Raw genomic sequence first — 23452 nt, forward strand, 5'->3', positions numbered from 1 at the left:
TTGCTGGGCAGGTTTTACCCTGACTGTGTGTGTGTGTCACACAAAGTGGCAAAATGCTCATCCCGTTGTGACCCCAGTGATGAGCAACAACCTAGACTCTGGCAAAAAAGAGGCGCCGACAAGCTTAGAAAGGTCAGTGGAAGCATAAACTTGGCTGTTCAGGGTTTGTGTTTGCTATCTTTGCAGAAGATTTTGTCAAAAGCTATCAGGATGCATTTGGTTTAACTCACCATAAAGTTCAGCAAATCCATTCATAGGCACTCTTGACGTCCCAGTTACAAATTGCAATAGCCGGATACGTTTCTCAGCGTCCATCAGCAGAACAGCCTATAAAACAAGACAGTTGTGGAAACTTAACGGAGGCACAGCCAAAAACCCCAATGTTGTCACTGATAGTGCAATCTGAGAAACAGGCAGAGAGGTCTTTCAACGAACTGTCATGCACATTTTAAGAAGTGACCAGAGCTCAACAGTTGGTTAGAGGACAGAATCAAAGTTAAGAAAGAAGGCAACAGTTTATACTGAGAATTACAGTGTTACCTTCCAGTACCACTGAATGACAGGATGGTTTGGACAATATCCGTTCTTGTAGATGGTGTGCTGTCTCCAGTCATTGACATCAACATCGCCAAGGCCACACATTAGCAACTGCGGAGGAACGAATGAAGTTTTTGAGAGATGGGTATCAGCTGCTACACTACAAGTATTTCCCATAGGTTTAACAGGCTTATCATGATACACGCGGAAGATCTCCACCCTGCCACCTTCTGCCATAGTTTTTGCAGAATTTCTACCAGCAAGATACACATGGAGTCATACTCATCAAATACTATTGTATTGATTCTTAGAAAGCCTGAAAAATTAACTTACACTGATGTGTAGCTGGACTGAAGCCTCTAAAAACACACCCATGCATTATCAAGATTTTTTTCCACAAATTCTTAATAATAAAGACAAGGGCTTGCTGATAGATCCTTGCAGGATTCCTGTCCACATTTATTTATTTGCACCGAATAAAAATAATATAACTAGCTTTCTGATGCTGTTCTGAGAATGAAAGGCAACTAACCTCCAGCTCATTTTCATCAAAAATCTTAATCAGGTCAGTAGGCAGGAGCTCTGTGAAACCCTGAAATGCACAAATAAATACCGAATGAATGACAAGGTTCTTCCATTAAATAAGGCAGAGTCTCAGGTTTTTCAGTTGCAAGTACATGAGAAAACAATTCATTCAAGACGAAAGCTACAGCAAACAGCTTTTAAATTAGAAACTTTGTGTTTCCTCTAAGACCTAAGCAGTGTACTTATTTTTTAGTATAAAAGCAGTGGTGGGGTGCCTTTTTCTGCCTGAGGGGCAGATTTGCTTCTGGGCAACCCTCCTTTTCTGGGAGTTACATGTCTGAGGTGGGGGGGGGCAGAGATAAAAGTGGACAGTGCAAATTTTACTTTTGGTAAAGTAAAACAAAACAAGGAAACAGGGAAAACAGACATCATCGTTCTGATGTCACAAAAATATATTGAATGGCTACACAACTCTTTGCCATGTTGTGTTTATACATCTGTAGAAATGACTAGAATATAGTTTTCATATATGCTAAAAATCATTGGGCATTTTCTTATAAAGGTGTTTAATTTGCAAGTAGGCTTCTTGCAAGATACACTTGTAGTTCGTTTTCTGTTGCATCCTCACCTTTGTACCAGTATATGTGCATATATATATATATATATATATATATATATATATATATAATTTGTATTTTCGTGGTCCATTCTGTTAGAATAACACACCTTTTGGGGAGTAATGTGACGTGGTCTCTTAAACCTGACATCGCTTAGGGCCTCAGCATGTCTTAATCTGGCCATGATTGCTTTCTGTGCTCTATCTCTGGCATACTTTGCTGCTTATCTGAAGGCCACCAAAGTCTGGCTGCCCGACTCTGATAAATGCAGACCACACAGCAAAACAGAAGGAGGTTTACTTGAAGGAACTTACCTCCAGAAATGCATTCATTTGCTTCTGAACCCGGTTGACAAACCTCCACTGGATGACTAAGCTGCATACACAAAGAGAAATGGCACTTTCATTAGGAGGAATAAGAGAGATTGTTTAAATATCTTAACTACCCTAATGCTTTTCTGCCTTCCCATTTACGGCTCCAGTAATCTTTCGTCAAACTAAGAAAAAAATGTAAACAGAACAAATGAGGCAAACACAATCCTCCCCATTCCAGCTGCAGCTCCGATATCATTTGCTGAGCTCATGAATATGTGTGTCTCTTCATTAATTTCTCAGATTTCCTTTGGGAAACCAATGAGATGGTGGAGGAGGAAATTTACTGATGAGCATAAAAGAGTAATTCAAAGGAAACTCTGTTTCACTTTACAGCCTGACACTTAAATAACTTTGTGTGCACATGCTTCAAAGTGCTTCAGATATGCCCTTTCCATATTAAGAGGTATGCCATGCAGAGATGGCATGAAGTTAATCTTGCGGTTCCTATGGAGATTGTAGTCTGTTTTACCATTATTCGGCTGAAAGAAGATTAATCTCTCCATCAAAAAAAAAAAAAAAACAAAACCCATTGGGAATTTGGTGCCTCCCTTCATTTAACATGCCTGTATTTCAGAGGAAGGACCAAACAAGATGTTATGCAGAGTTCAGGGTCATTCTTTTCCATTTTGGAAGGCTTCAATCTGGAGTGCGGCTAGCTGGCCGCTACTCCACAAAAAAGAGCTGATTTTCCCGTAAAAACTTTTCTTCTGCTCCTCCATACATCTCCCATTGGTTGCTTTTTATTTTAAAAGAAAAAATGGGTTTTAATCTGGGAATGGCTTCTAGTGAAGTCATCTCCACCCCCATCATTCTGCCTGGACACTGAGATCCAGCGCCAAGGGCCTTCTGGCAGTTCCCTCATTGCGAGAAGTGAGGTAGGGAACCGGGCAGAGGGCCTTCTTGGTAGTGGCGCCCGTCCTGTGGAATGCCCTCCCACCAGATGTCAAGGAAAGCAGCAGCTATCTTATCTTAAAAGACATCTGAAGGCAGCCCTGTTTAGGGAAGTTTTTAATATTTAATGCTGTTTTGTTTTTAACACTGGATTGGAAGCCACCCAGAGTAGCTGGGGAAACTCAGCCAGATGGGTGGGGTATAAATAAATTATTATTATTATTATTATTATTATTATTATTATTATTATTATTATCTTTGAAGTCCAGTTTGAATAGCTAAACTGCTAGGGCTGTTAAACACCATATTGAGTACATAGACACACACACATACATACTCAATGTATTCCCTTTTGTTTTCATTTGTGACCGTGATTTCTGATCCATTCGGCTTTAAGTCAACTTGATATGTCTGTAAACAAAACAAAACAAAAATGCATTAGCTACAAGGAGATGTCTGTAAAAAAGTATTGCTACAGCTTTCAGGCACAAATTTATTACATTTTAATGAACAAGCTCTCTGAATTTTTAATGCCCATGGAGGGTTGTGTTTTGCTGGTCAAAATGATTTATGCTTAAGGATGACCTCGAGGAGGACAAATGGATGAAGTAATGGATAAATCAGAATTCAGCACCACGATTTCATTAGCAAATTCAAGGGAAAGCAGATTGGCATATCATCTGCTCAGTTATAAAGAATTTGATAGTGTTCAGCAGGGACTTGGATGGCAGCTTTAGGGATGCCTCTTCATGTGCTGTTTGGCATCTCTTCAGAAGACTCAACACAGCTGCTCTCTAATGGTCCCAGGATAAAAAGCATCAACGGTACCCATGGAATTAGCTCTTGCAGAACGGCTCGAGCATCCCATAAATAAATAAATCCCCATTTAGTGATCGTGAGGCCTCCTGCTGTCAAAGGGACCTGCCTTGTGTCTAGGAGCCTATCTATTTATTCCCACCAATATATACCTGGCAGCCTTGCAGAGTAACGAACGTTAGGGAGGAAAAGACAGATTCTCCGTTCAAGAAGTTTACATAATATAATGCAGGCAGTGGGAGATCCATTTCACACATTACATTTTAGATATATCACACAGGTGTGGTGTAGTGGTTAAGAGCGGTGGACTCGTAATCTGGTGAACCGGGTTCGCTTCCCCGCTCCTCCACATGCAGCTGCTGGGTGACCTTGGGCCAGTCACACTTCTCTGAAGTCTCTCAGCCCCACTCACCTCACAGAGTGTTTGTTGTGGGGGAAGAAGGGAATGTTAGCCGCTTTGAGACTCCTTTGGGTAGTGATAAAGTGGGATATCAAATCCAAACACTTCTTCAACAGTGTGCCCTCTAGATATTGTTGGACTACAAGCTCGGTCCACTGGTCCAACGTGACCAATGGTGATCAGCTGGGACTGATGGGAATCTAACAACACCTTGGAGGGCACCATGTTATCTACCTCTGCTTGAAGACACGCATATGGGAAAATGTGTTTGCAAAAATTTGAATAAGACCGGTGAATGTTTGCCGGGCAGCTGAGATGGACTGCAGCTCACATGTTGGAATATGCATCGGATGGCAAACCTGAGTTTGCCACTGTGTAACACAGGGATGGGGGACCTCAGGCCTGGTGGACAAATACTGCCCCCCCTTTCAGTCTGGGACTTGAGACTCTCCCCATGCTATACCCATTGCTAGCTCTCCTTGAGTGCTTCTACTAGGGCTGGGTGATATATCAATATATCGTCCAAAACCGGTTTGAAGTCCATATTGTGATGATGGTTTCATAATTTTTGACCTGGCAATATATTGCAAACCATGATGTGTGCGCGCGCATGTGTGCCCTATGTAAAAATCACAATGTGGGGAAAACTGGGAGGCCAGCCAATGCCTCAACGTGGCTCCATCCTCATTCCCGACATTGTGATATATCCGTATATAGCAATGTTTAGCTGGTGATATATTGCGATATTGAAAACTAGATATTGCCCAGCCCTAGATTCTACCTAGTTGGAATGTGCCCTTCCAACTGTGAAAATTCCTCTTGGTTTCCTGCATAGAAGATGGCGATATGTGTTGGTTGCTTGCTTGCTTGTGGATAAGAAGCCTTTTGAATTTTGCACGGCTGAGATATAGCCTACTGGACAAAGGTTAAGAATTGCATCTGTTCCTCCTGACCTTGGCCTCCAGATCACCCTCAGAAGGTCTCTCTTGAAAGAATGTGGTCCTCCGTCTGAAAAATGTCCCCTTTCATTACATATTTCTATGTACCAAGCAAAAACGTTTCTCTTTAACCAGGCCTTTGGCGGATTAACATTCTATGTTCTTTTAATTGTGTCTGTGGGTGTGGTTTGTTCTTGTTCTTGTTTTTATTACATATTTTGTGTTTTTATGTTGTGAACCACCTTGAGATCATCAGATAAATAAACACATGAAATGAGCCTTAAGGATGTTTCCAAGATGAAATATATACTTCATACTTAATGATTTGGAGTAATTTTTATAGAGGAATGTGCTTGGCACTCTTTACCAGCAACACTTAATTTTTGGGGGGGAAAATCCATATCGCTTTTAAAGGGAAAACCCATTAACCAAATTAGTTGTTGCTCATATATCTTTCCCGCAAGGCTAGTGCTGATTTTCCTTTCGGCTACACATTGCTTCAGCATAATAATTCCAAAGTAGAATCAGAGAAAAGAGAACATTAAACTAGAGAACGTCTTGCAATATTTACATTATAGGAAGCACAAAGGAGTGATCTAAAGTTGATAACCTAGTTATTCCGAGCTGCAGAATGCTGAATCCAGAAAAACCCCACAATGATTTGCAATTCCTGGATGGCCTGATACAAATTCAGACGGGCATTTAGACTAGATCAAGTGTGACAAAAGTGAAGGGAGAAACAGATGAGCCTCCTTTCATCTATAGCGGAAGCAAAGCACTCATGTCCTCCTAAAAACTTGGGATATATTCATGCAGCGTGCTCTATGATGAATCATACTTTGATATTGGTAATGGCCAGGAGGAGGAATACCCCTCCCACTCATGAAACATTGGGTAAATTGTGTTTTCATCACATTAACAGTTGGGAATTTCTATGTCATGCTCATATTAATGTTGTGATACATATGTCCTACATATGTAGGAAACGATGGTCACTTCTGGTACCTATTGGTGGCACTCTGTAACCTTTCCAAAACTGGCTAATCTATAGTGGTGTTTGGATGCCAGAATCCTAGCACTGTACAGGTAACTCACATTTTATGTTTATTTTGCTAACACAATTGTAGTTTTGCATTTTGGGGGGGGGGAGAGAAATAAATAAACAAATGGAGGAGAGTGGAGGAAACCCACTCTCACTTTATTTATTGCCTGCCTCACCTGTGCAAAGCGACAATTGAGGGCTTACCCAGCTTTGGGATAACTTTTTCTTTTATTTATTATTTAGTTGTGACATTGACAGCTCACATTTCCTCCAAGGAGATCAAGGTGGGTGCACTGTATCCTCTCCCCCCCCCCCGGGTTTATCCTCACAAAAAACCTTATGAGGTCTGTTAGGCTGAGAGAAAATGATTGGCCCCCCATGCAAGCTGCATAGAAGAGCGGAGATTCGAACCCGTGTCTCCTAACTCTCAGTCCAACACTCTAGTTGCGACACCACACTGGTGTCAAGGCTGCAGTACTATAACCTCTTGAAATGAATGGAGATTGCATGGCAGCAATGTTTGGAGTTTAAACACTCGGTGGAAATCTTTAAAATTGGCAACCACCCCGCAAACAAAAAAAAGGGGTGCTCTCTCGCACACCCAAATGCATGGTCAAAATGGATAGAACAGAATGTCAAATGTATTAGAATGAAGAAGAACACATGGATTGGTTTCTAAAAGAATATCAACCCCCCAAATATATTTGGGTACTGCCTGTATGAACACTTGCTACCAGAACATTGTCTGCGAAGAGGAGGAACACCACATGGCAAAAAGCTTAGAATAAACCTGAGCACCAATGCCACGCACTCCTCCTAACTCATTCATTATTATTACCCCCTCCCCCAACGCAAGAGCCACTTAAAAAACATGAAAGACAAACGATGTGCAAAAATTTACAGATAATTAAAGAGGAAGCAGCAGACTGAAAGAAAGCAAAGCCTAATGGGGCAAATGTTTAGCAATAATTAGCCTGGAGAAACCACATGCAAGAATCAAAGCCCCAGAACAGCAGCAAAGACAGAACAAATGAGACGTTTGAAAGAGCGTTTCTTTAAGCAGAAAGGGAAAAGGACGATGACACATAGGAGAGCCAAGGACAGATTCCAATTATCTTGTGTCTCTGTCCATCTTCTCAGGCCAATGGAAAAGAAAGAAAGGAGGGTAATGCTAGAGAGTATCATGTTTTTCCATCTATAAGACACCCCCATGTATAAGACACCCCCCAATTTTTGACATTTTTTTTAGGGGAAAAGCCTATACACGGAAAAATACGGTAATTAGGAAGGTGTGGCAAGCAACTGCTCAGGTAGCAGCAAACCATCTTTAAGGCCACGTTTGAGGGTACATTTCACTAGGTCTCCTATAATGCACCTGCCCAAGACATGCAGGCGATTGCAATTCACAACCTATTTACTTCAAATTAGTTCTGCATTAAAGCCAGCTGAATTTTTCTGGAGTGAATGAGTTGTAGACTATTCAACTCATTGTATAGTCATTGTACTGTGTACACCGCCGCAACTATTGCACCCGACAACACAGTTCTAATTTTGCAAAACCTTTACAAGTTATTATGACTTTTGTCTCCTAAATTGCACATCGCTTCTCTCGACAAGAATCCCTTTGTGCGAAGCTCTCAGCTCCCCGGTGGTAAGAAAGTAAAATGAGAAACTGTTGAAGCTGAAGCAAAAAGCAAGCAAACACAGACTTCGAATGCACTATGTTATGTTATGGTTGTCTGAATCATGATGGGGGAAAACTCAGATTTAAATATTCAGAATTGCTGTTTTAACTTTTAAAACACTGAAAGTCAAATATAAAATAATAGATTTCCATTATCAAGAACCTGGTGAACTGAACAAACCAAGACCTCAACCACACAGTATGGGTATAGGAATCAGGGCTTCTAAACCTTTCTTGACACAAGACAGCAAAGTATGTCGCTTCTGCCATAAGAACACAAGAACATCCCTGGCTGGATCAGGCCATGGCTCAACTAGTACTACTGCTTCTGTTCTCACAGGGGCCAACCAGAAGCTCATGGGACGACATTAGTCATCCTCACTATGCAGACACATCATTTCTATATATCGTCCCCACACTGGAACAGGGGCCTCCAACAATACTTTGGACTGGCTGCATTTCTGCTGAAGTCTACTCCACCCGAAAGCAACATTTTCTTGAGATTGCTGTGCTTAGTTCTTGGAACCCTTTGAAAAAAATCTGACGCTATCTTGAAGGCACTAGAAGACATTCATTATTTGGAAAATGCAGTGCCAAAGCAAGGCAAAAGTAATACAAAACCATTCGACTTGCTACACACCCATTATTCATTCTGGTCTTCTACAAAAGGAAAATCTGGAAGATGCTTTGCCATTCTCAGATGCCAAGATGAAAGCATTTTCTCTTGGTTGCAATCCTAACTTCTTTCCCCAATAAGGACTGCACATTGTCTCATTTGGGAGCCCATCAACAGTCTTAACCAACTGCAACGGTGGTCACTGAGGAATTGTGAAGTATCTTCTGGCTGGCAGTTTTTAAATGTTCTCCTGAAAATCGCTACTGATATTATCAGCCTCGAGTTTACACATTGAGGCCATTGTCACACATCTGGTTCTCCATCTCTGGGGTGAGGCATGCTCTTCAATGGCTCTTATGTGATGCTGAATACATACCACAGGCCAACATCTCAAAAGAACAAATGCAGTAATTGGAACAAACTCTCACATACCTGCCCAAAGTTTTCTTCATCTATGCAAAACATGAGATCCAGCTCTGTGGGGTCGTTTTCCAGGATCCATTTCAAGGAGTTGTAATATTCACTGTCCTATAAGTAATGGTAGCGGTTCCCATTAATCATTTTCCCCCCAAAAGACAGCAAAAGACTTTACAGCAATTCGTGGGTAAGAAAAATAACAAAATAAATAACTGCGGTTTCTGGAAATGTCTCACAACAAGTGAAAATATGAGTGCTGCGAATCACTGCTGGGCTTTTATTATGGCAACTGCAACTTCTGGCAGACAGGATTGATAATCTGAAGCTTCCAGCATCTCTCAGCTAGCGCAGAAACAGCTTTTTGATCCTATTAGTTATTCTGATACCTTGTTGTTATTTTTAAAATGTGTGTTTATTCTGCCTTGGTTTGCCATTACTCACATTGTTGTTTTTAATTTACAGTTGGCGTGGCCAGCAAAGGGTTTATACTATGGAGGGATCCAGTGGTGTCCTGTGTGTTGATGGAGAGCTCTTTGATCCAGCAGGGGTTTCCATCAGAGAACAGGGGGAGAGGCACTTTTTGCTGGATTTTGCTTCATGCAGTCGCCCGTCTCCCCCTTTTCCACCTCCAGTGGGTTAAAGGACCCTTTGGAACAGGAGAGGAAAGTGCCAGAAGGAGGGGGAAATAGGCAAAAATCGCCTCTTGCGCTGTTCCACTGATGAAAGCCTTTGCTGGATCAAAGAGCCTCCTTTCAAATGCAAGGAACACAATTCAGTACAAACCTATATGAGGTAACACGACAAGAATAAAAATACTGGCATACACCACTCACTGTTTTGTTTTTGTTCTTTTGTCCTGATCCATTAATATCTGAATCAGGGGCCTTTCTGCTCTGTGCATGCATTCTTTGGGGTTGTTGGCTGGTAATTCTACAGCCTCCCATGCTGTTTTTGCTGTGTTAGCAGCAACAAAATGACCTCCCCGGGGTGCAAGCCTGGGCAGTGTGTATGGAGGTCCTGGTCTACCCAGATGACAAGACCCTCCTCTCAGCCTCACTGATATAGTCCAAAGAAAAGCAGAGCAAGATGTTTGGCACCCGTCTGGCTACAGGAGTTGACAGAAAGAGGTGTACAGGACACCATCCAACCGTCTTAGGGACTCAGCTCTGGATTTGTGTAGGGTTTATTCCTTAGGCTTTTCTTCTCCCAAAGATGTCCCACAGAGCAGCAGGAATTATTTTGGGTACGAAATGAATAACTTGGTACATTGCACCAGCCTTCTATAGGTATGTACAAGTTGTCCTTAAGCATTGTATGTACAGAGATTTGGATGGTCCATCATTTCCTTTTGACCTGGATTTATGTTCCATATAAACAAGGTAACTAGTTGCACAAAAATGTGAGTGGGGAATGGCATTAGAATGCATATTGGAAGTGAGCATCACAGAGTGCGCAGAGGTTGCATCCTCACCTAGGTGCGCATTCAGATAAATATCTAAATGCACATTCACTTTATGTCCATTGTCAATTAATAAGCACACACAGAATCACAGAATTGTAGAGTTGGAAGAGACACCCCCCCAGAGGCTAATCTAGTCCAACCCCCTGCAATATAGGTAAATGCAGCTGTCTCATAGGGGGATCGAACCTGTAACCTTGGTGTTATCACCAGCATGCTTCAATCACGGGGTTAGAGCTATAACCACGCTCCTAGCCTTTCACCCAAGAAGGTATGGCTTATTTATTAATTGACACATTTATATTCCAAATTCTGGCCCAAAAGCAGCACTCTGGACAGCTTAGAAGATTAAAAAGTAGGATTTAAATCATCCCCCCCCCCCAAGCTGGGTTTCCTCTCAATAATCCTATGAGGTAGGTTAAAGGTAAAGGGACCCCTGACCATTAGGTCCAGTCGTGGCCGACTCTGGGGTTGCGGCGTTCCTCTCGCTTTACTGGCCGAGGGAGTCGACGTACAGCTTCCAGGTCATGTAGCCAGCATGACTAAGCCGCTTCTGGCAAACCAGAGCAGCGCACGGAAACGCTGTTTACCTTCCTGCCAGAGCGGTACCTATTTATCTACTTGCACTTGACGTGTTTTTTAACTGCTAGGTTGGCAGGAGCTGGGACCGAGCAACAGGAGCTCACCCCGTCGTGGGGATTCGAACCACCGACCTTCTGATCGGCAAGTCCTAGGCTCTGTGGTTTAACCCACAGCACCACCTGCGTCCTTAGGAGGTAGGTTAGGCAGACCTCTCAGTACCAGTGGGTGAGAATTTGAACCCAGGCTTCTCCAGTCCATGTGTATCACCTTGGCATGTAATGCAAAACCAAAGCAGAGTTTAAGTGTGTGGCTGCTTTGCCTCCCACCCTGGTCCTGCTGCTGCTTCGATGCCAATAGCAAAGTCATTGTTTGGCTTGGCATTAGGTGTGAACCAGGAATCACGATCTGTCTCGCCCAGAAAAGCCGTGGGCAGTAAGCCAGGAGCAAATCTTTGCAGCGGCTTGCAGTTTGTCTGGAAAGGCTGCGGGTTTTACAGGGAGCGCTTGCACATTCGAATGTACTGAGCAAAAAAATATTGCATAAATCTTTTCCTGTTGAATTTAATTGCATTAAGGGCTTCCCATTGCTACCTTGTCAGGCAAAGGAACACCTCACTGGAGACAGAGAAAGAACAAAAGCTAAGGAGCACATTTGTCCTGAACCTCAAAAATACTACCCTTGTGCCTCAAACTGTGAAGCTTCCAGGAAGTATTGACATTTAATAATTTCCCCAGAGATGGGGAAACGCACATAAATGAAAACACTAATAAGCTTTCCACTTACCACGGACTCCATGTCTTTCAGGGTTATTGGCTTTCCCAGCATCATCTTGTAGAAAGGTCTAATGAAGAAACCTGAACAGGCAAAGTTACAAAGTTTAATTTAAAATGGTAGCCTCTCTCTGGAGCAATATATAAAAGAAAGGGGCGTTTTCAAATATCTAGACAAGGCAGGCATAGCAAAGCTGCCAGCGGAACTGGGGAGAAAGAGAAGCAAGACAAAAATACGACAGCAGACTGTCGAGGGAAAAAACAACACACCCATCAGCTGAAGGGGCAGTATATTCAACGCTGGACATTTAGCAGGGATTAACAACCCACTGAACGAGCCGATAACTTGAAGTGAAGCCAAGAGCAATGGGACACAGGCACTTGATCCCTCTAATCCTTAGGTAGAATCCTGATCAAGAGTGTTGCTCTCCTCAGGGCAGTCCTGGGTGTGTGCATGTGAATCGGAGCAGCAGCAGCAACAACAACAACAATTTATTATTTATACTCCGCCCATCTGGCTGGGTTTCCCCAGCCACTCTGGGCGGCTTCCAACAGAATATTAAAATACAATAGTCTATTAAACATTAAAAGCTTTCCTAAACAGGGCTGCCTTCAGGTGTCTTCTAAATATCAGGTAGTTGTTTTACTCTTTGACATCTGGTGGGAGGGTGTTCCACAGGGCGGGCGCCACTACCGAGAAGGCCCTCTGCCAGGTTCCCTGTAACTTAGCTTCTCGCAGCGAGGGAACTGCCAGAAGGCCCTCAGAGCTGGACCTCAGTGTCTGGGCTGAACGATGGGGGTGGAGACGCTCCTTCAGGTATACTGGACCCTGGGCACTGCACTTTGGGGGTTCCTGTGTCTTAACGTGGCAACAGCAGCAGCCTGCTGCCTGGGAGGGGGTCCCAAATGGCAAACAATAGCCGTGTGGGAAGGAAGCCCTTTTGCATCTCTGGGAAAGGCAGGTTGGAGGAGGGGCAGGGCCCCATGGCCACACGCCCAAAGCTTGCCAGCACTGCTGCACAGGGGAAGGAGAAGATGGAGACTGGTGGAACAGAGAGTCACCAAACCTACATAACTTACACAGCTCTTCAGAAAGCAAAGTTAAAACATCGGTTTATATCCTAGCAAGGTTTTGCGTAACTGCAGCTTTGCTTTAGTCTGCAGTGAGTAAGCACTTTCGTTCCTTGATCTAAGATGTTGGATTAAAGATTTTGGGTGTAAATGTGCATGTTTGAGTGATTGCGCCATTCGATGCACGAAGTGCATACCACTATGAAATGCTACATACAGGGGTTAAGAACAAGGGTCAGCAAACTTTTTCAGCTGGGAGCCGGTCCACTGTCCCTCAGACCATGTGGGGGGCCAGACTATATATTTTTTTTGGGGGGGGGGGAGGGAAATGAACAAATTCTTATGACCCACAAATAACCCAGAGATGCACTTTAAATAAAAAGACACATTCTACTCATGTAAAAACACGCTGATTCCCGGACCACCCGTTGGCCAGGTCTTGAAGGTGATTGGGCCAGATCCGGCCCCTGGGCCTTAGTTTTTCTACCCATGGGTTAAGAAGATCATTGAGGAGCTGCAAACTCCTCTGTGTGCACCATCTCAGTAAGCCATATTTTGGCTTATTAAGAGGTGCAAACCAGACCGATGGCAGTTTCCAAAGGGGAAAGGTACATATGGTTACACCCAACTGCAGGTTTTTAGTTTCCCTTGCTGAGACCTGTACTACCCCTGTGAAAGCCGCTCTGGAACAGGAGAAATTTAGCTTGGTTTGTTATCAGCTGCGCTGCAGAAATAAACAACAGATTTTTTAAAGGTGACACCATTTTGATATGGCGTTTTACAAAGCTGCTGCTTTTGCAGCACTACCTTAATAAATTCTTTGCTTTTCCCAAGGCGTTTATATGGAGGAAAGATATTGCTACTCAGCAGAACCTCTGAACTATTTACATTGCTCATTTTATTTTGCTCCATGAAAAAGCCAGTGTTAAGCAGAATGGCCATAAAACAGCGAGAGGGCATCATAGCATTTAATCCATGTTATGAATTACTTCTACAGTCACAATCTTGTATATTACTCACCATCTAAAAGCTTCCCATGGAACACTGCCAGCCCAGCAACTCGTCCAATAAAGGTGAAGTAAGACAAATGGTCTTCATTACAAAGACCTGAATTAGGATTGATCTGCAGAGTATAGTTGTCCCTTAATTTAAAAAAGAAGAAGAAAAGGATATAAGAAATCGGCATCACATCTGGCTGGCTTTCGCTTTTTGCCAAGCGGCACAACATTCCTTCAGAGATGTAGCTTATTTGATACACACACAGGGAACATGCAAGCTATCCAAATACTTGCTCCCATATCAAGCTAATAGACAGGAGCATTGTGTGACACCTTAAAGACCAACTGGTTTATTGTGTGTACAGTCACTTTTCTGGTGCAGATGAGATAAACAAGCAAGATCCCGCTGCTATGTGCAGTAACTGTACTGATATTTTATACATGTTGAGTTTTCTTTATGTTACTGTAGGCTATGCATTCTTACATTTCAGTGTCTTTTCAGCCTCTTTCCCCCCCTCTCTCTGTGCGTACACACTTCATGTGTTTGATGAAGAAGGCAGAAGTCCATGGAAATTTATGGCGCACAAGTTAATGGTTAATCCTCTTTGAGTTTGCTGCAGCAGATTGACCCAGCTATCCCAGCATGAACTGGGAATATTTCCATTATTCACCCACCAGAGAAGGTGTGTATATTATTTTTCTGCCCGAGGGCCACACTGAAAGCTGACCACCCCTCTGAAGGCTACATGTGAGGAAGGAGTAGCCAAAGGGAGCTTGGCCAAAATGACCCCTCCACACACAGTCACTGCCTGCAGAAACCCACACTGCTTTTTCTCTCCCCCCATAACAGCGTTGAGCTAGGAGAAGTTTGTCTCCTCCTGCTGCAGCGCTGCTGTGAGATGGAAGAGCAAGGGGAGAAAGACCCCTTCTGACCTAGAAAAAGGGGCCCTTCTCTGCCTGGTGCAAGAAAACCTTAAGAGCTCCTGCATCTCTTAAGACCTTGTAAAAGCACTGCTATTTCTAAGGGAAGATTTCCGTGAAGAAACAGGGTCAGCGGTGCTAAAGGAGGAAAATAGTTTATACCATTGCTGCTTCCCTTTCTAACCATTTCTGAGGCCCTGGCCTCATTTGGAGCCCACAGCCAGTGAAAGGAAATCAGTGTGATAAATACAGACACTCCTATTAATCCATTGTCTCAGCGTACTGAACCCATAAAGCGAAGTGATACAGGTATTGACGCCCTGCATGGCAAGTGTTTTCTGTAATCAATTATTCCATCTTTTAAGCAATCTTTTTAGAGTTAACTGTAAGGCGGGACATGGAATTAACTGACCTAGAATGATTTAGAATGTGTGAAACCAAAGAGAGGGAGCAATTATAATTAAGGTTCCCTCATATTACCTTTGGTAAAGGGAAGTTAACAACTGACATAAATGTGAAGCACTCCTGTTTTTAATGCCATGATGTTATTGAGACGTCTTTTTACAGCACTGCTACCTGAGATCCTGTGAACTGCAGATGCCAACAACAGAATGAGGGACCTTCTGCAAGCCAAGCATGCTTTCCATCCTTCAGTTATGACCATTCCTCTTCCTCTGGCTACTTAGCTAAGCAAGGCCTTGTATATATGTCCAGGTATCATCTCTGGATAGGAACGTAGTTTTTATGGTTCTATCTTTACATTTGGTTTTTTCTTTTTTGTCTCATGAGTGGGGAAGAGTTATAAAAGGAATGAAAACTAAAGGTCTTCAATCAGGAATTCGGCCGATTCATATTCTATGTATTTGTGGGAGGGGAAATACTGTCCCGTTTTTATTATGTATTTTGTATTCTCATTTTGTATTTTTCTGTTTTCTGTTGTGAACTGCGCTGGGATCGTCGGGTGAAGGGTGATATACAAATTCAACAAACTAACAACAACAATAAAGGTATAGATGGGTGGAACAGAAAAAACAGCCATTGGGTGAAAATACAAATATGAATAGCACCAAATCAAATGCTGGCTGAACCACTGGTCTCAGCTCTCCACACCCACAAGCTGTCTTTCAATAATTTTTTTAAAAATGTATTTATCCATCCATTCATTTATCAGCTGCTTCCAATTATTATTATTATTATTATTATTATTATTATTATTATTATATCCATTCCAATAAGTGAAAGGGAATTTTTTTTGTAACATTGCGAGAGGATAACTATAAACAGTACTGCAAACTTGCATACACTCCCTACCCCTCTTGATGAGAAACACTGGGATGTTTTGTTCTACACCTTCTCCCCTAAACTGTGTTTTAACACTTGGCTTCCATCCCCAGGTGTCACTTTAGAATTGTTTGATCATCTATCACAGGCATCCCCAAACTCGGCCCTCCAGATGCTTTGGGACTACAACTCCCATCATCCCTAGCTAACAGGACCAGTGGTCAGGGATGATGGGAATTGTAGTCCCAAAATATCTGGAGGGCCAAGTTTGGGAGTGCCTGATCTAGCAGTAGCAACTCATGGTGACTCTCAGCTTAGGCTTGGGTTACATTCCGTGAGCAGCGCATAAAGCCAAAATCCTGTGTAGTCTAAAAACATTGGGCTCAATGGCAGATAGGATTCCCAAAGTCTTTTTCTCCAGACACCTGCCCCTTTCTGCCCCCTTTTAATTTTTAAACTTCTTTTTGCCAAGCGCATAAAGCTGAATGCACACAAGTTAAATGCACACAGGATGCACGTTATCTGTACAAAGTGAGGTCCAGTGCAAGGAGCCAGCCCCCATTAATTCCTTGTGGCTGGGAAGGAAAACCTTTCCAGCAGATTAAGATCAGGCTACTTAATTTACCCAGGCAAAGAAAAGCAGAGGAAGTCAAGGGAGATCGATCATGTGCAGCAATCTTTGGTAAAGTGAACTGCTCCAAGTATAGTACAATACATCTTCATATTCAGCTCAATAACCAAATTATTTTTGAACAAAAACAAAAATGCACATTGAAACATAGAAAAGATAAACCAAACTCTCTGGCAGGTCTTCGAGTGTATTGAATTATAAGACAATAAAAGGGAAAACACTTTGTATATGATGAACTTACGTTGCTGAATATTCAAAGAGGCCATAATACGGATTGAACATTTCTTTGGACAAGAGGAAGAACCATTCTCTGGCCACACCGCCATAGTCAAGGCCCTTCTCCGACTCAAACTCTATCCAGAGCCTGGCTTTCAACACATCTGGTCTCTTCACCGACATGATTCTTCTATACGATTCTTCAAAAATGTTATTTCTGTGGAGTTTCATCTCAAATCTGTTTGGTATATCAGCCTTTGGGGAGAGAAAAGTATTTCAGTCACTGGGTTGAATGCATTTATCATTCCCTGCTTGTATCAATAAGAGGGGATAAAACACTTAAGAGCGTAAAATCGGACACAATGTCCTCTTCTATGATATATGGTGGCCAAACGCAGCCCATTTAGAGGTGGTTGAAAACACATTGATTATATAGTCCTTTGATATAATATTGACTGGGAAAAGTGTAAGGAATGAAAAGAAGTATTTTTATAGGTTCCAGGGATCTTTTGCTGAAAATTGGGAACAGGGCTAGCTTTGAGCAACAAGGATAGTTCAGTCCACGATGCTAAATGTTGTACATTTCACATTTGAGTTAATATGGTATTTCAGTGTGCACCTACTCTGATTCCCTGCACTAGATGGGGCCAGAGATTCTGGGTGAGACCCACTGAGTAACGTAAGCCCACTGATATCTTAGTATGATTTTGTTTATTAGTTTATTTCCATTTATTAAATTTATATACCTCCCTTCATCACAAGATTTCGGTGGGGTGGGGGGTTCACATATAGCTATCACCTGCTGTATGTAAACATGTGCCGGAAATGTGTATCTAATATTCTAAAAGTCCCTCAGCTACATCATTATCACATTTTTAAAAATTGGTAATATGTTAACCTTAAACACTGATTTCGATGGAGGTCTAACTTGCAACCAATTTATGTAAGTTGTCTTGAGTTCTGGACTGGGAAAGAGCCAGGATAAATATAAATAATAGGCAAAATCCTATTTAAAGTTCTGCTACAAACAACACATCTTAAATGTAAAGGTAAAGGGACCCCTGACCATTAGGTCCAGTCGTGGCTGACTCTGGGGTTGCGGCGCTCATCTCGCTTTATTGGCCAAGGAAGCTGGCGTACAGCTTCTGAGTCATGTGGCCAGCATGACTAAGCTGCTCCTGGCGAACCAGAGCAGCGCACGGAAACACCATTTAGCTTCCTGCTGGAGCAGTACCTATTTATCTACTTGCACTTTGACGTGCTTTCAAAGTGCTAGGTTGGCAGGAGCTGGGACCGAGCAACGGGAGCTCACCCCGTCACAGGGATTCGAACCACTGACCTTCTGATTGGCAAGTCCTAGGCTCTGGTTTAACCCAAAGCGCCACCCGCGCCTCATATCTTAAATGTAGTTAACATTTAATTTGGACTACAGTTTATCTACCTTACCCAATGATTCTGTGGAGGCTCATAAGCTCAGGTGTGCATCTCTCTCCAGTTCACAAACCATCCCCATTCATTTCAATGGAAGGGGGAAACTACCTCACACAGGTACGTGCAGAGCTATAGACTCCACTTTAAGAAAACTTGGAAATCTAATTGCACAGTTGCGGGGCTGGATCAGAACCAGCATTTTGAGAATCCTAATTGTTAGGCAATGCTTCCAGGGTTGGCCACTCCCATTTTGCCACTGGTGGCGAAACAGGAAAGTGCCCCCCCCCCGAAGCCATGCTTATGGGGGATGCGTGGGGTGTGTGTGCTTGAGTATTTATTGGGAAGGGCTGAAGAATACCCCCCCCCCTTTTCCTTCCCCTCCACATTTTAGAGAACAATTAAAAATGGTGAAGAGATCAGAACCCTCCACCCTACCCCGTCCTTTTTGGAAACAGGAGCCTTTGCCATGATTGAACAACTGAAAGGGCAAGTTTGCATGATAAGCACTGGGATATTGCTGGAAAGAGAGGACTGTGTGTGAAGTCCAGCCACCACTGCCTGGCTCCCTGCACACCACTTCACGCATCATCAACCCCCCCTCAAAAAAAATTTATTCAAGTTGGTACACCTGGTTCCTTCCAACTCTACGCTTCTATGATTCCCTCTCCAAAGACTATCAGCTCCAACCATACTTACCGGTTTCTTTAGCTTCTTCCTGAAGTAGTCGTACTTCTGCTTAAATTCTCTGGAATAAGGAACAGCCTGGAAAAAAGGCAAGTGCTATATGTTAGCAAGAAGCATCAACGGAAGATGTTCCCTGGCACTTTGCTTCCACCTCCTTCCTTTGCCCCTTCTGTATCATGCCCTGCACAATTCATTCACCCCAAACCTAGCCAACAACTATGGCTTTTCTTCCAGCAGCCCATGATCATGGTTGTTGTTGTTGTGGTGGTGGTTGTTATTGCTTCTATCTCATTATTCCTGCAAGGAATGCAGAGTGACATGCAAGGCTCCCCATCCACCGAAATTTTATCCTCACAAGGATCCTGTGAGATTGATCACTCTGAGAGACAGTGGCTGAGTGAGGATTTTTGTCTTGGAACGTCCTCTCCTCGTTCGCTACATATACCATGGGTAGGCAAACTAAGGCCTGGGGCTCAGATCCGGCCCTAGCATCTTCTAAATCCGACCCGCGGACAGTCCGGGAATCAGCATGTTTTTACATGAGTAGAATGTGTCCTTTTATGTAAAATGCATCTCTGAGTTATTTGTGGGGCATAGGAATTCGTTCACTTTTTGTTTCAAAATATAGTCCGCCCCCCTGCAAGGTCTGAGGGACAGTGGACCGGCCCCCTGCTGGAAAAGTTTGCTGACCCCTTACATAGATGAACAAGTGTGGACCAAGACATTTTGGTACCTGAAGCAAACTATAAATTGGTGCAACACCCGCCAAGGAAGAAGGGGGCAAATAAAGATCTACATCAGAAACAAGTGGGGATGGAATAAAAATCTACTTTAGGAACAAAAAGGTGAGGGAATATCAACTTCAGGAACAAGCTTGGGGGGGGGGGGAATCATATTACCCAGTGGTTGAAGTGGGAATATTGGGGAGGGGGCTGCTTTGAATCATGCCAGGCAGATGCAGACTCCTGGAGACCCAAACAGCAGCCCCCAGAATTTCCTCCCTACCAGTGCGAGGAGTTACAGCAGTACCTGCGATTCACTGCAGAGGTTTCTGCAGAGGTGAAATGGCAGGGGAGGTGCTGAGGAGGTGGCAGGCCTGGCCATTAAGGAGCATGGCTGTTGCCATGGCAATGGCAGCAGCAGGCAATGCATCCTTTGGAGCTCAGATCTGCTGCGCCTGTGGATCCTGCTGCCTGAGGCAGCTGCTTCTCCTTGCCTCATGGGTGGTCCGGCCCTGAAGTAACTAGTCAAGGCAACATTAGGGGACTGTGGCATCTGGGTTAGTAAGTGGGACAAAATTCTGCTCGCAAGATGTCTTGCTAACACGTTTGCAGATTGCTAGCCAAGAGCAGATTTTCTGAAATAAAATGCTCAAGCAAGATTAGCGACTAGGTTGCCCAGACGGACAGAGAGCTCGACATTAAGATGTCCAGAATCTGTACGTGTGGCTATAGAAGAGGGTGGCTCCCCCCACCCTTTTGGAGGTAATTTCTGTAGGCCTTACATTCCATAGGCATGGGTGCAAACTGTGATGCTGTTAGGCTGCTGTTTAATGGAAAACATGAAAAACACCTGTGCTGATGAGTTATTTACAGTGGCCTCCCTTGAACTTTGATAGCTGACATCCACATGACATCATGATTTCAGATGACTGACAGGGGGATTGTGCTGCCTTCCTGTCAAAGTTGGCCTGGGAGGGAGATACGGGTCTAACCCACTGGTGAGATCCAAGTCATTACCCCAACATAATGGGACTTCTCTAGCTGGCCATATAGTCAAGAATGGAAATTGTGGTCAAAAAAAGAGGTGTCAGGAACTGGAGTCCTACTGAATTCAACTAAACGCTTCCTAGAATATGTGTTTACGATTACAACCGTAGGACATTCCAGACATTTGAAGGAATACGCATCTATTTTTAAACCATTGGCCTGTTTGGGCCTTTCCCACAGATTCTCTCTTGTCACCCCATTATAAATACAGTGATACCTCGGTTTAAGAACAGCCCTGTTTACGAACTATTCGGTTTATGAACTCCGCAAAATCGGAAGTAGTGTCCTGGTTTGCGAACTTTAACTCAGTCTAAGAATGGAAGCCGAACAGTGGAAGGGCACCGTGGTTTAAGAACGGTTTCGGTTTAAGAATGGACTTCCGGAACGGATTAAGTTAGTAAACCGAGGTACCACTGTATACTACTGTATTCCAAATCCAAATTTTTCTAGTGCCAAAATAACCGGTCTTATTTATCAGGCATGCCAAATTAAGAAATATAGTCAAGTGTTCCTTCACTCATAGCACTGGGGTGGCGGTGGGTTAAGAGCACATTTCCTGCTGCCTTGGAAATGCTGATTATTTTTTAATGAAGATTAAAAATCATCTTGTGGACTAGGAAACAAGTTTTATCGCCTTGGATTGGGGAAGGAAAAGCTGGTCTGACATCGATCCAGAAGAACAGAAGGAAGCACAGATGAGGCAGACTCCCTTCCAGGCCTGATGAAGCTGGAAGCATCCATCGGCTTGCTAACACAGTTTTCTCAGGAGACGAAACGCTTTTTGGAAGGAGATGTTTACTCACCAAAGCGCCACACTCTACAATCCGCCATTTTAAAAGAGAAATGCCAGGTCCCCAAATATAAAATGAGTATCGACAAAGGATATTCACGTGGGTAAAATGGCTGTACGACTGCCAAGTTAAAATTTCTCTTCAGGGAACTGAAATAATATTTTTTTAAATCAGGGGACGGATTGGTTTTCTTGGGGGAAGGAATTAAGACATTCTTGAACTCTACAAAGAAGCCATAGTGTGATAAGATGCCAAGAGGAAGTTGGCTCCTTCAGATTTTGTGAGTTTGAATTACAGCAAATGTTGGAAGTTCTCCACTGTCATAACTTCGACTGTTTTCTTTTATGCCTGATTTGAAACAGCATCCTGACACTGTGCCATCAGTAAACACCAGTTACACACATTTGTTGACCTGATCATCATCATCATCACCACCCAACATTTATGTGGTACCAAAATAATCACATCCATTGTCTCGGCAATTGTCACAACCAGCCTGTCAGCAGCACCCAAGCAAAATTGCTTCTATGCCAAGGACAAATATAACCCCCTCTTCCCAACCCTTTAAGTATTCCTTGTCTGTTTTTTAAAAACTGTTTTAGGTTGACTCTGAAAGATGGGAGGATGTTGTTGTTATTTAAATCCCGGTCTTCAGCCCAAAGGCCCAAAATATAATGAACAGCATATTGCAACAAAATATACAGTAGAGTACAATTAAACACCATAAATCAATCAGCAAGCAAGACAATATAGAGAAGCAGAATCCTAACAGAAGAGGGCCAAAACCAAATCTTCCTAACGGCTGCTCTCACCAATCCTATATCCCATATACACAGGGACTAGAAACCTGACCAAAAAATAATACTTTAAAAAAGCTTGCCCAGCTGGAAGTATTAAGGGTCCTCTTGCCCACACAATCATTCTAACTATTTAGGGGTTCAAGACAAGCAACTGATTAACTGCCACAGAGCATTTGTTTTGAAAAAGAAAAACTACGATTACTTACAAGATTAACAGTTGCCACAAATTGAAAAAATCCACCACCCTGCCTCATGCTTTCTAGACAATTGCACCCCCCCCCCCCAAAAAAAAAAAAGCTTGGGATAAGAAACCAGTTCCCTTGGTTTAAGCTCTGCAAGCTTCTGACTGCTGGATTTGTTATATATAGTTAGGCATGGCAGTGCAATCTATCTGTATACTCATATTAGAAGCAGATAGATCCTGCCGGGATATCATCTGGTCGTGTTATACACACACTCTCTCTCTCTCAAGAAACAAAGAACAAAGACTGTGGGGAGCACATGATTGCAGTTAGAATAAAATAAACAGAAGGTTCAGTCCACTTTTACAGACATCTGCTACTGAGGATTCTTTCCAGCTCGTGTAGCCTGAGGATCTGAGCACTTGCAAACTGGATCCTTGGCTCTTCATGTTTATTAAAATCAGGCAGAGTTGGGTTTTCCATCCAGACCTCAGAGGTTGCCAATGCATCTTTTGAGTGCAATGCTTGTTCCCAGTTGCCCTGATGAAGTTGGCCACTGTTCGAAAAGTCAAGTTCCAACCTGCTTTAACAGGCAACTTCAGAAAGCTCTCCTTTGATGGAGGTATTTAAGCAGAGGCTAGGCAGCCACCTGTCACAGACAGAGCGGTTGCACCCTGCATTGTTGGTTCCTACATTAAGTGGGAAGATCGCCACCAGGGTCCTTTTTCAACTCTATAGTTCTGTTGTTGTTTAGTCGTTTAGTCATGTCCGACTCTTCGTAACCCCATGGACCAGAGCACGCCAGGCCCTCCTGTCTTCCACTGCCTCCTGCAGTTTGGTCAAACTCATGCTGGTAGCTTCAAGAACACTGTCCAACCATCTCATCCTCTGTTGTCCCCTTCTCCTTGTGCCCTCAATCTTTCCCAACATCAGGGTCTTTTCCAGGGAGGTGGCCAAAGTATTGGAGTCTCAGCTTCAGGATCTGTCCTTCCAGTGAGCACTCAGGGCT

General features: G+C 43.2%; 1 protein-coding gene and 1 long non-coding RNA gene across 27 annotated transcripts in view; one reads left to right on the top strand and one right to left on the bottom strand.

Annotated features, from left to right (window-relative positions):
• The window catches only part of LOC310827210, a 73319-nt gene that overhangs the window by 44334 nt on the left and 5533 nt on the right, over positions 1-23452 (top strand). The window contains exon 4 of one of the 3 annotated variants that reach the window (XR_014556210.1): positions 19530-22542. The exons of 1 other annotated variant lie outside the window; for it this stretch is intronic. This is a non-coding gene — a long non-coding RNA (uncharacterized lncRNA). Of the gene's footprint in view, positions 1-15225; positions 16806-19529; positions 22543-23452 lie in introns of those variants that run through there. One more of the 3 variants, XR_014556213.1, reaches the window with a different exon arrangement.
• NEDD4L (NEDD4 like E3 ubiquitin protein ligase) overlaps positions 1-23452 on the bottom strand; it is a 257321-nt gene that overhangs the window by 3172 nt on the left and 230697 nt on the right. For all 24 annotated transcript variants that reach the window (XM_083702600.1, XM_083702596.1, XM_083702595.1 and 21 more), the window contains 10 exons: positions 18914-18979; positions 16812-17041; positions 13760-13881; positions 11682-11752; positions 8873-8968; positions 3282-3355; positions 1994-2054; positions 1070-1129; positions 541-648; positions 231-327 (listed from right to left, as the gene is read on the bottom strand). In XM_083702600.1, the coding sequence (XP_083558726.1) occupies positions 231-327; positions 541-648; positions 1070-1129; positions 1994-2054; positions 3282-3355; positions 8873-8968; positions 11682-11752; positions 13760-13881; positions 16812-17041; positions 18914-18979 (985 nt within the window). The remainder of the gene's footprint in view (positions 1-230; positions 328-540; positions 649-1069; positions 1130-1993; positions 2055-3281; positions 3356-8872; positions 8969-11681; positions 11753-13759; positions 13882-16811; positions 17042-18913; positions 18980-23452) is intronic.

The sequence above is a fragment of the Podarcis gaigeae genome, assembly GCF_964106915.1.
Source record: "Podarcis gaigeae genome assembly, chromosome: 11".
Taxonomy (NCBI): domain Eukaryota; kingdom Metazoa; phylum Chordata; class Lepidosauria; order Squamata; family Lacertidae; genus Podarcis; species Podarcis gaigeae.